At 44.3% G+C, this 14,454-nt stretch overlaps 1 protein-coding gene and 2 pseudogenes across 1 annotated transcript in view; 2 read left to right on the top strand and 1 right to left on the bottom strand.

Moving 5' to 3' along the window:
- Positions 1-665: 665 nt before the first annotated feature.
- LOC102494040 (28S ribosomal protein S28, mitochondrial pseudogene) lies at positions 666-6,419 on the bottom strand (annotated as a pseudogene).
- Positions 6,420-9,404: 2,985 nt separating this feature from the next.
- On the top strand, positions 9,405-9,891 carry LOC102489859 (ras-related C3 botulinum toxin substrate 1 pseudogene; annotated as a pseudogene).
- Positions 9,892-14,225: 4,334 nt separating this feature from the next.
- Positions 14,226-14,454, top strand: part of LOC102493624 (ankyrin repeat domain-containing protein 26) — a 130,857-nt gene continuing 130,628 nt past the window's right edge. The window contains exon 1 of the mRNA XM_027766057.1: positions 14,226-14,440. Coding sequence (XP_027621858.1) covers positions 14,226-14,440 — 215 coding nt within the window. The remainder of the gene's footprint in view (positions 14,441-14,454) is intronic.

Genomic DNA, 14,454 nt, shown 5'->3' with positions numbered 1-14,454 from the left:
CAACCGCGGTTCAAGTCCCGGACCCGGTGGCTTAAACTCACACCGGGCATGTGTGTGTGCATGCCCAAGATCCCGAGAGGAGAATGGAGGAGAAGGGATTGTGATGTGGCCATCCCCCCTGGGGGGTGATTTCTCGCTTTCTACCTCTCTGTCTCTCTCTGTCCGGTGAACACACGTGCCCTATAGTGAAAACTTCTCAAAAAAAAAAAAAAAAAGAAATAGGTGAAGCACTATCTTGATAAAATAGTATGCAAAAGGGGGCCGTGACATGGTTCTTGATAAAATAGTATGCAAAAGGGGGCCAGCAGGTGACATGGTGGTTAAGGCTCCGTTCACTCCCACATGGCTGAACACTGTTCGAGTTCAGCACCTGGCGGCTTCCTTTCTTACTTTCCCTCTTTCTCTCTGGTCAAATTAAAATAAATGAATAACTGAGTAAAATTTACACACACACACACATATGTATATAATGCAAAAGGATAGATAAAATGCAATGGGTCGGGTTGAAATTTATAAAGAATCTGAGGATAAGTGTGTGGTTCACCTATACTTTTTCTTAAATTATAGCATTCCTTCATTCCATCTTCATTCATTTATTCACAATGTTCTCACTGCATGAATATCTGAGTTCAACAATGATAGTGAACGCACTGAGCAAAGTTCCTTCACTTCTCATGATGTTTCTCTTCTGCTTTGGTGTCTTTACGATCCTAGAGGCCTAAGAGAACCACATCGGCCTCTAGTATGGTTGTGTCTGCTGTTGCTCCTAGGAGCCTCGATTTGAGTTCAAGATCTAGTAACCACAGCTGGACCCCTGTCTCCTTTCCAGTGTTTCTCTCCGTCCATTGCTGGTCTTCTGCATACACAGCGAAACTTCCCACCAGAGATCATTCTCTACAATGTGAAAGACTCACCCAATGGCCAGTTTACCCTTGCCAGGTCCCATCTGTGTAAGAGGCGAACGTCTCAGGATGGATGAGAAGGATTCTACAGTTTTTTGGAGACTCCAGTTAGAGCTCCACCTTCCTCTGCAGCTCCCAGTGCCTTTTTAATGTGTTCACGAAGCCGCCTGGGTGCACCCTAAGCTCCCTGGAATCGGAACTCTGGTTCGGAGTCACTCGCAGGGCCTGTGCCACCAAATGTCCTGGAGAACAGAAACACTCACAGAAAATGGCTCTAGGCAGCCACTGCACACGTCCGACACACCGCCCCCAGGACGCCTTTACCACCTCTGACCTTTGGCTTCCACAAGCATGAGGTCACGTAGCTGAGGTTGGAGAGATCTGCCCTCTGCTGCCTGGTTCACCTACGCTCCTGTTTCCAGGGAAGGCTGAGGTGTCTAATGATAGTGCCCATAGAACCAAAGGAAGCTCTGATGGGGGTGAACGATAATGCATAATGGAAACCGGAGGTGATTAATTTTAAAGCATTCTCACAAAAAAGCCTGAGCAATTATTTTAGTAGTTGCTAGTTTAGGCAGTGGTGGTTAACAAAGAGCAACTTTGCATCCCAATGAACATTTGTCACTGACTGCAGGCATGTGTACATGTGAAAACCTCAGGGGAGGCATCTTTTTTTTTTTTGAGACAGAGAGAGACAGAGAGACAGAAGGTGAGAAATCACTCCCCAGAGGGGATGACCACGCCGCAATCCCTTCTCCTCTGTTCTCCTCTGGGGATCTTGGGCATGCACGCACCCCTGGCGTGAGTTTAAGCCGCCGGGTCCGGGACACGAACCGCAGTCGACTATGTGGGAGTCCAGCGACATAGCCATTACACTGACTGCTGGTCCCAGGGAAAGCATCTTGAGGAGGTGTCACTGGCATCTACTTATTAGAGGTCAGGGATGCTTCAAAACATCACAGCACACACAGAACATCCACCACCACAGTCATCTGCCTTGAAATGTCGGTAGTGCAGAATCTGAGAAACCAGGTCTGAACTAACGATTGTTAAATAAGTAAATGATTAGAGAGATGACACTCAAATATTACGGCATATCTGTCAACTGCAGTACTTATGCGGACTCTGCTCTTAGCACTGTGAGACCCCAGAGATTTTCCAGCTGTTAACTAATATGTTATCAACATGAAAATCTACAACAGCAAGTTGAACAGTCCTCAACACTCAGATCTCAAATCAGTTTCAGCGTTGCCAGTAAAGACAGCAGTGGTCTTTCCCGTGCATCCAAGCAAGCATCAGAATACTTCCCTGTTCACTTTGAGATTGTTTCCCAGATTTAATCCCATTAGATCTGGTGATGGGTCTGAGATTTTTGAAGAGAATCCTTGCATTTAAATAATGTTAATTGTGTGGGTCTAGCGGGTGGTGAGGTGGTCAAGGTGCTCGCCTCTCACATGTCTGACTGTGGCTCAAGTCCCAGACTTGGCAGCTAGTTTTCTCACTCTCTCTCTCTCCACTCCCCCACATGGTGAGGGCATGTGCCCTGTAACAAATTAAAAAATAATAATAATAAATAAGATTAAATAATTCTTTTAAAAAATAATCATATTAATTCTGATTTCTTTAGACTTTTTCCCCTTTACAAGTTTTACCACATGTTTAATTGTTCTTTGGGAGTGTTAAAATATGATATACAGATATGAGAATAGGAAATCATACATCTACAAAATGTGAATTTTTTATATCACATTTAATAATATACTGCATACATCATTTATTTTTTGAGAGTTTTTTGCTATAGGGCACATTTGCTCACCAGAAAGAGAGACAAAAAGTGAGAAATCTCCCCCCAGGGTGGATGGTCACGCTACAGTCCCTTCTCCAATTTTCTCTTGGGATCTTGGACACGCATGAACACACTCCTAGTGTGAGTTTAAGCCACAGGGTCTGGGACTTGAACTGTGGTCTACTACATAAGAGTCCAGCGACATAGCCATTACACCAACTGCTGGTCCCTGCATACGTAATATTTACTTGCCTGCCCATCTTTTTCTGTAGTAACCAGATTCCTCCACAGATCAGATTAATAATAAAATATCTGGCATGAGATATTTACAGTTTGGTTTCTAAAATATATATTTTTTTGAACAGGTTTTTGTTATAGGGCGTGTGCGCTCGCCAGACAGACAGAGAGAGACAGAGAGACAGAAAGTGAGAAATCACCCCCCAGGGGGGATGGTCACGCTGCAATCCCTTCTCCTCCATTCTCCTCTCGGGATCTTGGGCATGCATGCACACGCGCCCAGCGTGAGTTTTTAAGCCACTGGGTTTGGGACTCGAACCACGGTCAACTACGTGGGAGTCCAGCGACATAGCCATGACGCTAACTGCTGGTCCCGGTTTTTAAAAGATTTTTTAAAACTACTTGTTTTACTTGGCAGAGTGTATGTTCACTTGCCAAGGAGACAGAGAAAGAGATGAAAGAAAGAGGGAGAAAACACTCCAAATGGGATATGGCCATGCTGTGGTCCATTCCCCTCCATTTCTTCATGCCTTCGTTATGGGGGCAAGCATACATACATGTCTACTGTACTTTCCGTGTCCTCACCTAGAGTCTATACATGCCTAGTGTATTTTCTCAGGTCCTCACCGAGAGCCAAATCCAATTGCTAGATGCAACTGAAATATTCTCTCCAAATCCTATGATCTGAGTGCAAAGATTTGGGTGTAACGGGGATATTCCATGTACAGACCCAATAGAGCTATAATACTTGCTCCTATAAGGGTACCTAGCACCAGAATAATACTGTTAATTTATCTGTTTCATATGCAAACAAATGTATAATGTGGACGCTCTAGGATGGGGCTCAACATTAGATTTGTGGGATTCATTCTTACTCTTCTGTCATTTATGTGTCCTTATACCATGTGTATTTACTTTGGGCATAAAAAAAACATAGTATAGGGAACCAGCAGTTAACGTAATGGCTATGTCGCTGGACTCCCACGTAGTCGACCGCGGGTTGCGTCTCGGACCCGGTGGCTTAGAATTCATGCCGGACGCGTGTGCGTGCGTGCCCAAGATCCCGAGAGGAGAATGGAGGAGAAGGGATTGCGGCGTGACCATCCCCCCTGGGGAGTGATTTCTCGCTTTCTGTCTCTATTTCTCTGTCTGTCTGGCGAGCACACGCACCCTATAGTGAAAACCTCTCCAAGGGAAAAAAAAAACCCATTGTATATATGCAGTATTCTGTTGACAATGACGTGGTCTATTTCTAACAAAAAGATGGCATGCCAGGTCTGTTGCTGTGCACAAACTAGAACATGACTGGGGTGGATACATCTCTGACAATAATGTCAAAGAATTTTGGTACAGAGAACGCTGTAGGCAATTAAGCAACTTCCGTAGCTAGTGCCAAAGAGTTTTCCAAAGTGGTTATACCAACTTTAATGCCCACTAGTCTTCCATATATGACATGATGTCCCAGAGCTTTGGAAGAATATGCTAGATATGTCAGGACCAGCAGTTAGCGTAATGGCTATGTTGCTGGACTCCCATATAGTCAACTGCGGTTTGCGTCCTGAACCCGGTGGCTTAAACTCACGCCGGGCGCGTGTGTGTGCATGCCCAAGATCCCGAGAGGAGAATGGAGGAGAAGGGATTGTGGCGTGGCCATCCCCCTTGGGGGGTGATTTCTCGCTTTCTGTCTCTCTTCTCTCTCTGTCTGTCTGGTGAGCGCATGTGCCCTATAGCAAAAACCTCTCCAAAAAAACAAAAACAAAAACAAAAACAAAACTACTATATGTCTAGTCATCGGAGAAGCACAAAATTGTCATACAAATACAAATAGAACAAGAGAAACCCACTATAAATCTATATATTTGCAGTCAATTGATTTTCCAAATAGACTGTAAGAACACAATGGAAACATTCAATTTAATAATCGATCCTGAAGGGACCAGTAGGTGGAGTAGTGGTTAAAGCACTGGACACCCTATTGGTCAACTGCTGTTCAAGTCCCAGACCCGGTGTCATGAAACTCATACCCAAAATCCCGATAGGAGAATGTAGGAAAAGGCATTGAGGTGTGGCCATTTCCCCAGGGGGTGATTTTTCACCTTCTGTCTCTCTCTCTTTCTCTCCAGTGAGCCCATGTGCCCTATAGAAAAAAATCTCTAAAATAATACTAATAATGATAATTGGTCCTGAGTAATCTAGATAGCCATATGCCAAAGGATGAAATTAAATCACTGTCTCACACTATTTTAAAAAAAAGCAACTCTAAGGGGATTAAAGAATTAAATAGGAACAAGCAGATGGCGTACCAGTTACATGGCTGGACTCCCACACAGTCAACCAGGTTCGAGTCCCAGACCAGGCAGCTTAAAAATCATGCCAGGCACATGTGTGTGCACGCTCAAAATCCCAAGAGGAGAGTAGAGACTGCAGCACAGCCATCTCCTTTTGGGGGTGATTTCTCACTTTCTATCTCTCTGTCTCTACAGCATGTGCAATGGAGAAAATGCCCCATGGAGAGAATATCTCTAAAAATATAAAAATAATTAAATAAAGACATAAAAATATAAAACCACCAGGTGATAAAAGGAGAAATTTCCATGAAATTGGTCCGGGAAATACCTTGTTAGATATGAACTCAGCAACAACAGAAATAGACAGATGGCATGATATCAAACTGAACAACCTTCTGTGCAATAAAGAAAACAACTGAAAGGAGATAGAACTTAAACAGTGGGAGAATATATTTGCAAACCTGAACCTGATGGGGGGTAAATAACCATGACACATAAAAACTAAAACATCTCTTTTATTAATAAAATAATAAACAAAATGGCTGGCACTGTGACACAGAAGTAATGTTCTCTTCAAGAGAAACTGGATCCTGGGAACCAGCAGTTAGCGTAATGGCTATGTCACTGGACTCCCATGTAGTCGACTGCGGTTCGCATCCTGGACCTGGTGGCTTAAAACCCACGCCGGGCACGTGTGCGTGCATGCCCAAGATCCCGAGAGGAGAATGGAGGAGAAGGGATTGCGGCGTGACCATCCCCCCTGGGGGGTGATTTCTCGCTTTCTGTCTCTCTGTCTGTCTCTGTCTGTCTGGCAAGCGCACGCGCCCTATAGTGAAAAACCTCTCAAAAGAGAGAGAGAGAGAGAGAGAGAGAGAGAGAAGAGAAACTGGATCCTGCATGGTGATCATGGTTTAAATTCCTGACCCACTCAGCCTAGAACATGCCAGGCATTTCTATGAGTTCCTAAAATCTAAAGGGCTGGAGACTGGAGAAAGAGGGTTGTGGTATTACCAGACTCTGTAGAGGGTGCTCTTCAGCTGAACTCTCACCAGCAAAGCCAAGGGCAGGGAAAGATGATAGGAGGCTTGAGTCCAAGATATCAATCAGGTGACAGCGTTCATTGTCAACAGTGTGGCAGGTCCCCATGAGCACAGGCGCCCTGTTTGTGCAGGGTTGTGATCGGTTCCTTCCTTCTGTGGGCTTCATCCCAGAAACCAAGCTGCCTATTCTGATCCTGAGATAGCAGAAGTTAAACCATGGTGAAGTGTCTAGAGAATGAGAGCTTCTCTGCATGCTATTTGAGAACATAGTCCAGATTCATTCCAGAGACAGGCCTTGTAGTGCGGCGAGCCATTCGTTGCTGGAAGGCTATGCTGCAGAGACCCATGGCTCAGCCCCTCCCGCATTCACCTTTGAACTCTCACAAGTCCTAACTGGGACTTTGAGAAGAACACCCCTCCCCGTGCCATCAGGATATCTGTTCCAGTGACGGGCCTTGCTGTGTGGTGAGCCATCAGCAGCTGGAAGGCTGTGCTGCAGAGACCCATGGCTCAGCCCATTCACCTTTGAACTCTCAGGTGTGCTCATTGGGACTTTGAGAAGACCTTGTCCCCCTTCCGTGCCATCAGGACATCTGTTCCAGTGACAGGTCTTGCTGTGCAGCAAGCTGTTCTTGGCTGGAAGGTTGTGCTGCAGAGACCCATGGCTCAGCTCCTCCTCCACTAACCTTTGAACTCTCAGGGATGTTAACTGAAACTTCCTCCCTCTGCCGCCATTAGGATGTCCCTTCCAGCAAGGGACCATGTCGCGCAGCAGGCCATTCACAGCTGGAAAGCTGTGCTACAGAGATCTGTGGCTCATCCCCTCTCCTACTCACATTTGCACTCTCAGGTGTGTTAACTGGGACTTTGAGAAGACCTTTTCCCACTCCCCACACTATCAGTATATCCATTTCAACCATGGGCCTTGCTGTGCTGTGAGCTGTTCGTGGCTGGATCGTCCTTTTCCCCACTCACCTTTGAACTCTTAGTTGTGTTATCTGGGACTTTGAGAAGATCTTCCCTGCTCTGTAAGCCATCCTGATATCCGTTCCACTCAGGACCTGGATGCACTAAGTGGCAGAGAGACTGATTGCAGAGAACGGTGGCTCGTGCACTGCCACACACCTCTGAATTCTAAAACTTCAGCGTGATCTGAAGCACGCAGCATGCAACATGTGCCACCCAGTCCCTCTGACTTCTTCAATTAAAGCAGACTGGCTGGCTGGATTAAAAACAGCAACAACAACAACAACAAAACAAAAAAACAGAACCCCCCCTCCCTGTCTGTTGCCTACAAGAAATGCACCTTAAGTACGAAGACATACATAGAATAAAAGTGAAGTTCTAGAGAAAGCTATTCCATGCAAACAGAGATCGAAAAGGGCTGGAGTCATGGTACTGATTTCAGACAAAATAGGCGTTAAGAGAAAAACTGTAAAAAGAGACAAAGAAAGTCATTGTATAGTAATACAAGAGTTAATTCATCAGGAAGACATAATGTTTATAAATATCTATGCACCCAAATCAGGAACACCTACATATGTGATGGAAAGACCACTAGAGCTAAAAGGGGAGCTAGGCTGCAACACTATAATTGTTTGGGATCTCAACACCCCATTTATCTCAAGACAGACCAATAAGACAAAAATAACCAAGTGAAACAGGACCTAAATGATACAACAAATCACGTGGACTTGACAGACATCTATAGAACTTTACACCCTACATCCACAACATATACATTTTTCTCACCCCGACATGGAACCTTTTCAAAGATAGATCATATATTAGGACACAAATCAAGCCTTTACAGATTCAAAGGCATAGAAACCATATTCAGCAACTGACCATGATGGAATTAAACTTAATATTAATTTCAGGGAAAATCCTCAAATATACAAAAATGAAAAAAAAAATGGAAACGAAACAACCCGCTCTTGAATGACCAAAGAAATTAAGCCTGAAATCAAAATAGTTATGGAAACAAATGATACGAAGTACACAACTTTCCATAATCTCTGTGACACTGCAAAAGCAGTCATAAGATGGAAATTCATCGTAATTAATATCCATAAGAAAAAGATTAAAAGGTGGAAAATAGACAACCTAAAATATCATGCCTCAGGGAACTGGAAAAATAACAAAACCAAATTACAAAAAATGCCAGGAGAAAAGAAATAATAAGGAGATGAGTAGAAATAAATGAAACAGAAAATAAATAAACTATACAGGAAATAAATAAAAGCAAAAGTTGTTTTTTTTTTTTTTAAAGATGAACAAGATTGACACACCATTAGCTAGACTAAGAAGAAGAAAGAAAGTCCAATATGTACTGAAACAGGCAATATTACAACAGACACAATAGAAGTACAAAACACCATTAGAGGATACTGTGAGTGACTATAAAACTAACGAACAAGAGAACATGAATGAGTTGGACAAATTTCTGGACACATAATCTCCCAAGGTTGAATCAGGAGAACATAGAAAGCCTGAATAGACCCATAACAAGGCACGAGCTTGAATCATTAATAAATAACCTTCCAACAAAGAAATCCCAGATCCTGATGGCTTCCCTTCAGAATTCTACAAAGCTTTTAAAGAGTTAACCCTCATTCTACTTAAATTGCTACTAAAGATCCAGAAGGAAGGAGACGCCCAAATTCATTTTATGAAGCTTTCATCATCCTCAGTCCCAAAACAGATAAAGACATGACAAAAAGAAAACTACAGGCCAATATCTCTGATAAATAATGATGTAAAATGTAAATGATCAACAGGATACTTGGATAACATATCCAACAACATAAGGAAAAGATTATTCATCATAACCAGGTAGGCTTTACTCCAGGAATGCAAGGGTGGTTCAACAAACACAATCTCATAAACATAATGCACCGTATTAACAGAAAGATATATAAAAAACATATACTCATTTCAATCAATGCAGAAAAGCCTTTGACAGCTTTGGGTGGTGGCCACTGCCGGACTTAGGCTTCCAGTCTGTGGAGGGCAGGGCAGCATGGACAACGGCTCCGGCACCCCGAGACCTGCCACCAGAACTCCACACCTGCTGATCCGCCGCGCCGCGAGTCTGCGGCCTCTGGCTTCAGTGCTGGCCGCAGCCGTCAGGGCCCAGCGAGCAGCCCAAATGCAGGTCATCAAGTGTGTGGTGGTGGGAGATGGGGCAGTAGGTAAAACTTGCCTACTGATCAGCTAGACAACCGATGCCTTCTATCTTTGAGAACTATTCTGCCAATGCTATGGTGGATGGAAAACTGGCGAATCTGGGCTTATGGGATAGAGCCGGACAAGAAGATTTTGACAGATTACGCCCCCTATCCCACCCACAAACAGATGTCTTCTTACTTTGCTTTTCCCTTGTGAGACCTGCATCATTTGAAAATGCCTGTGCAAAGTGGCATCCTGAAGTACCACACCGTTGTCCCAATGCCGCCATCATTCTAGTGGGAACTAAACTTGATCTTCAGGTGATAAGGACACGATTGAGAAACTGAAGGAGAAGCAGCTGACTCCCATCCCCTACCCACAGGGTTCAGCCATGGCTAAGGAGAGGGTGCTGTAAAATACCTGGAGTGCTCAGTGCTCACACAGCGAGGCCTCAAGACAGTGTTTGATGAAGCTATTTGAGCAGTTCTCTGCCCACTTCCCGTCAAGAGGAGGAAGAGAAAATGCCTGCTGTTGTAAATGTCTGAGTCCCTCGTTCTCGGTCCTGTCCCTCAGAACCGACGTACGCTTTGCTCAAGAACCGTGGAGCCTTGGGAACCAGCAGTTAGCGTAATGGCTATGTCGCTGGACTCCCACGTAGTCAACCGCGGTTCGTGTCCCGGACCCGGTGGCTTAAAACTCACGCCGGGCGCGTGTGTGTGCGTGCCCAAGATCCCGAGAGGAGAATGGAGGAGAAGGGATTGCGGCGTGACCATCCCCCCTGGGGGGTGATTTCTCGCTTTCTGTCTCTATGTCTCTCTCTGTCTGTCTGGCGAGCGCACGCGCCCTACAGTGAAAATCTCTCAAAAAAAAAAAAAAAAAACAAAGAACCATGGAGCCTTTTGCTGACAATAACATGTTTGTTGATGTGCTTGATTGAGACAATATACAGTGTACTCTGGAAAGAAAAAAAAGCAATGTAATACACTGTAAAGTTATATGTAATCCAATGTAATATAAAGAAGATTATTATGATAATAAAAAAAAAAGAAAAAAAGAACCGTGGAGCCTTTGAACTCAATGCCAAGCTTTTGTTACAGATTAATTTTTCCATAAAACCATTTTTAACCAACCAATCATTTTAAAGTTTTTGTTTTAAACTTAAGAGTACAAACGTAGGGGGACCAGCAATTAGCATAATGGCTGTGTCACTGGGCTCCCGCGTAGTCGACCACGGTTCGAGTCCCAGACCCGGTGGCTTAAACTCACGCCAGGCACGTGTGTGTGCGTGCCCAAGATCTTGAGAGGAGGATGGAGGAGAAGGGATTGCGGCGTGGCCATCCCCTCTGGGGGGGTGATTTCTCGCTTTCTGTCTCACGAGCGCATGCACCCTATAGCAAAACCTCTCTGAAAAAATAAAATAAAAAAAAGAATAGAGGCACCAAACCTTAGATATTAAACAGGGACATACTCTGCTAATTCCATTAATTGATAAGCTGATCGAGTATTGAAACCCCTAAACAATGTATGTCTTTAATTTGATTTATGCATGCTTGGTTGTTGGCATATAAAACCTGAGTGGCATGAACCATTCTCCAGCCAGCCATCAGTGGAGCCTCCATCATAAGTAAACTCACATCTTTCTCTGCTGAACGTCTGAGTGTATTCTTTGAAACTGGTAAACAATGTGGGCAGGCCCACCCATAGTTGGGCGCTCACCAAAATACTTGCCATTTCACAAGGCCCTTTAGACCCTAATGTCTAAACTCAGTCCCCATTGACTAAGGAGGTAGGGCTATAAACTTGAGCTTAGAGTTGAGAACTCCTGGGCAGGACCTGGGCCTGTGGGAGAGAACTAAGGTTTTGCTTCAGTAGGAACAAATACCTCTACTTGTATTTTACTAGGTATAAATTCTTTTGTTTTGTTTTGTTTTGTTTTGTTTTGTTTTGTTTTGTTTTGTTTTTTCGCTATAGGGTGTGTGCACTCACCAGACAGACAGAGAGAGACATAGAGACAGGAAGCGAGAAATCACCCCCCAGGGGGGATGGCCACGCCACAGTCCCTTCTCCCCCATTCTCCTCTCAGGATCTTGGGCACGCACGCACACGCTCCTGGCGTGAGTTTTAAGCCACTAGGTCCGGGATGCGAACCGTGGTCGACTACGTGGTAGTCCAGCGACATAGCCATTATGCTAACTGCTGATTCCCACTAGGTATAAATTTTTTCTTGCTTTATATTTTTTTTCATTTCATAATTCTTGAGATGATTTACAAATTCAAATATCTTGCAGATGAGGACAGAATCTGACTACTTTTTCTTATTCCAAAGTTGTTTCCAGGGGTCCTGGGAGAGTCACAATTATGAACATTAATAAAGGCATACAGACATTAATAGACTGCTTTGTCCCATTCATAGTGGGATGCTACATCCTGTTCAAGCATAGTGTTTTTATGATGCATACTAAGCCTTCTTTTTCAGTGAAAAAATAATTATTTTATTCCATTTATCACTATTACCATCTTTTAATTTGCACAAAGAATCTTCTGCTGATTTCTTTTTTTAAAAAAGAATTATTTATTTAATTTTATTTATCCATTCATTTATTTTTTAATTTGACCAGAGAGATGCAGAGAGAGAGAGAGAGAGAAAGTGAGAAAATAAGTCACAGGTCTGGGATTCGAACCATGATCAGCCACGTGGGAGTGTCCAGTACCTTAGCCACCACATTAACTGCTGATTTTTAAAAATAATTATTTAATTTATTTATTTATTGTTGTTATTATTTTCTAATTTGACCAGGGAGAGTTAGGGAAAATAAGAAAGCAAGACACCAGGTACAGGACTTGAACTGTAGTCAATCATGTGAGAATCCAGTGCCTCATCCACCACATCACCTGCCAGCCCCCTCGCTGATTTCTTTTAACAGAGACTGTGTTTTTCTTTAACCAATGAATAATTTAAGAGTTTCAAGTGCACCCATAACAAACCTCTGCTTCCAGATTTCCACTTTTTTGGGCCAGGTGAATATAAAGGATTCCTTAGCTGATTGAAAACGCTCCTGCTCTCAGAATGAAATAATGAGAACCACTGTATTTCAGCACCCTGGGAAACACACTTGTCTTTTTCCAGGTCAGTCACTCAGTCTTGTGCTAAGCACAAGATTTCTGGCTGAGAGGGGGGGGGTCGCTCTGAGGTTGGGAGCTGGGGCTGGGGCTGAGGTTCAGCCCTGCCTCAAGTTCCCTAACTGGTCAGGGGCTACAAATGGAGTTGGACTCCATGCCCAGCTTGAGTTTTAAGCCAAATGATCTGGTACTCAAACCACTGTCAGCTACATGGGAGTCCAGCAAAGCAACCAATATGCCATTTGCTAGTCCCACAATCAAAATTTTACTATGATTTCTTCTTAGCTTTGCATAGGGATTAAAAATTCAGCCTTGAGATTAGCCTATGATGTGGCGGTTAAGATGGCAGGAACTCACATGACCAACTGTGTGGTTTGAATCCTGGGCATGGTGTCTTGAAAAACACATTGGAATATGTGCATGCCCAAAGTCCCAAAATGAGGGAGAGAGAGAGAAGGCATTGGGACATGACCACTCTCCATTGGGGGCTGCTTTCTCACTTTCCCTCCCCTTCCAGTGAGGGCATGTACCCTCTGTTGAGGGGGAAGGGGAATCTCTTCCACACAATTTGAGGTAATTTTCAAGTTAATATTGATAATGGAAGAATAAAGAGGGAACTTTAGAACTGTAACTAGTATTTTTTAAACATTTTATAGATAAATAAGATACAATAGTGGAATAATCATTCAGAAAGTAGATGAACAGAATGGAAAACTCAGAAGGGGAAAAAAAAATACCCCTAAGAATTGAAAGTAAGGTGGCATTTTAACCTAATGACTAAAGATGGCTTTGTGTCATAAAGTGAATAGCTACTTTAGTAAGTTATTAGGGCTCATTGGTTTTGAGGGTTAAGGAGCCTGATCCCACATAACTGACAGCACCAAATCCTGTCCCTGGTGGTTTGGGAGACAGGCCATGTGTCCCTGTGTGCCCCAAACTCCCATAGGATGGTGAAATGTTGAAGAAATTACAAAATGGCCATGCTTTATTGGGGGCGAGTTCTCTGTTTCTCTCTGATCCCTATGGGATTTAAAAAATTAAATTAAATTTTTAAAATTTAAAACGTCAAAAAGACTGCTTTCCTACAGAAGTCTTTCATTTTCTAGAGAGAGTGATTTTTGCTATAGGGAACTTGTGTACATTTTCTAGGCAGAGAGACAGAGCGAGACAGAGAGACAGGAAGCGAGAAATGACCCCCCAGGAGGGATGACCGCGCTGCAATCCCCTCTGCTTCCTCTGGTTATTTGGGGCACTCATGCACAGGTGGCCCAGCTGAGCTCTAAGCTACCCGGAACCATGTTGGACTCCGTGGGGATCCAGCGACATAACCAGTACACCCTCTATGGCTCCACCCATATGAGTCTTTCCTAAGGTCCAGAACACTCAAGCAACTGCCACTGACAGGGAAGGAACGCGTCACAGCTCCCGGCCAATCACGGCGCTTCTAGGGCACAGAGCCCCGCCCCCCTTTATGAGCAGGTGCCTGGCAGCGCCCTTAGAAGCAGGCAGGATCTGCGGGGTGACAGTTGGCTTCTGCTGAGAGGCTGACAACCGCGGGTCTTGTGTGTTGGGTCCTGGTGGCCAATACCTGATTTACTTAAGTACAGTGATCAGGTCGGACATTGGAGCCTGCGGAGAGCCGAAGGGTTGCTGAGGCATCCCTGAAGCTGCGAGGTGCACCATGAGGAGGATTTTTGGCTTAGGGGGAAAACAGGGCCGGGGCTCGGGAGCGAAGCAGAGCGTTAGGCAGAGCGTCCACCCGCTGTCCGAGTACATTGTCAAAGAGGGGCATCTCCACAAGATCCACAAGGCTGTCCTGGCAGGTGACTTGGAGCAAGTGCAGGAGATCCTAAACCGAAAGGAAAATGTAGTGAATCAGCCAGACAAGAAGCAAAGGTAACAGGTCTGGG

The sequence above is a fragment of the Tupaia chinensis genome, unplaced genomic scaffold, assembly GCF_000334495.1.
Source record: "Tupaia chinensis unplaced genomic scaffold, TupChi_1.0 Scaffold140464_1, whole genome shotgun sequence".
NCBI lineage: Eukaryota > Metazoa > Chordata > Mammalia > Scandentia > Tupaiidae > Tupaia > Tupaia belangeri.
Note: the sequence above shows the minus strand (reverse complement) of the source record. Positions and strands in the feature narration are given on the sequence as shown.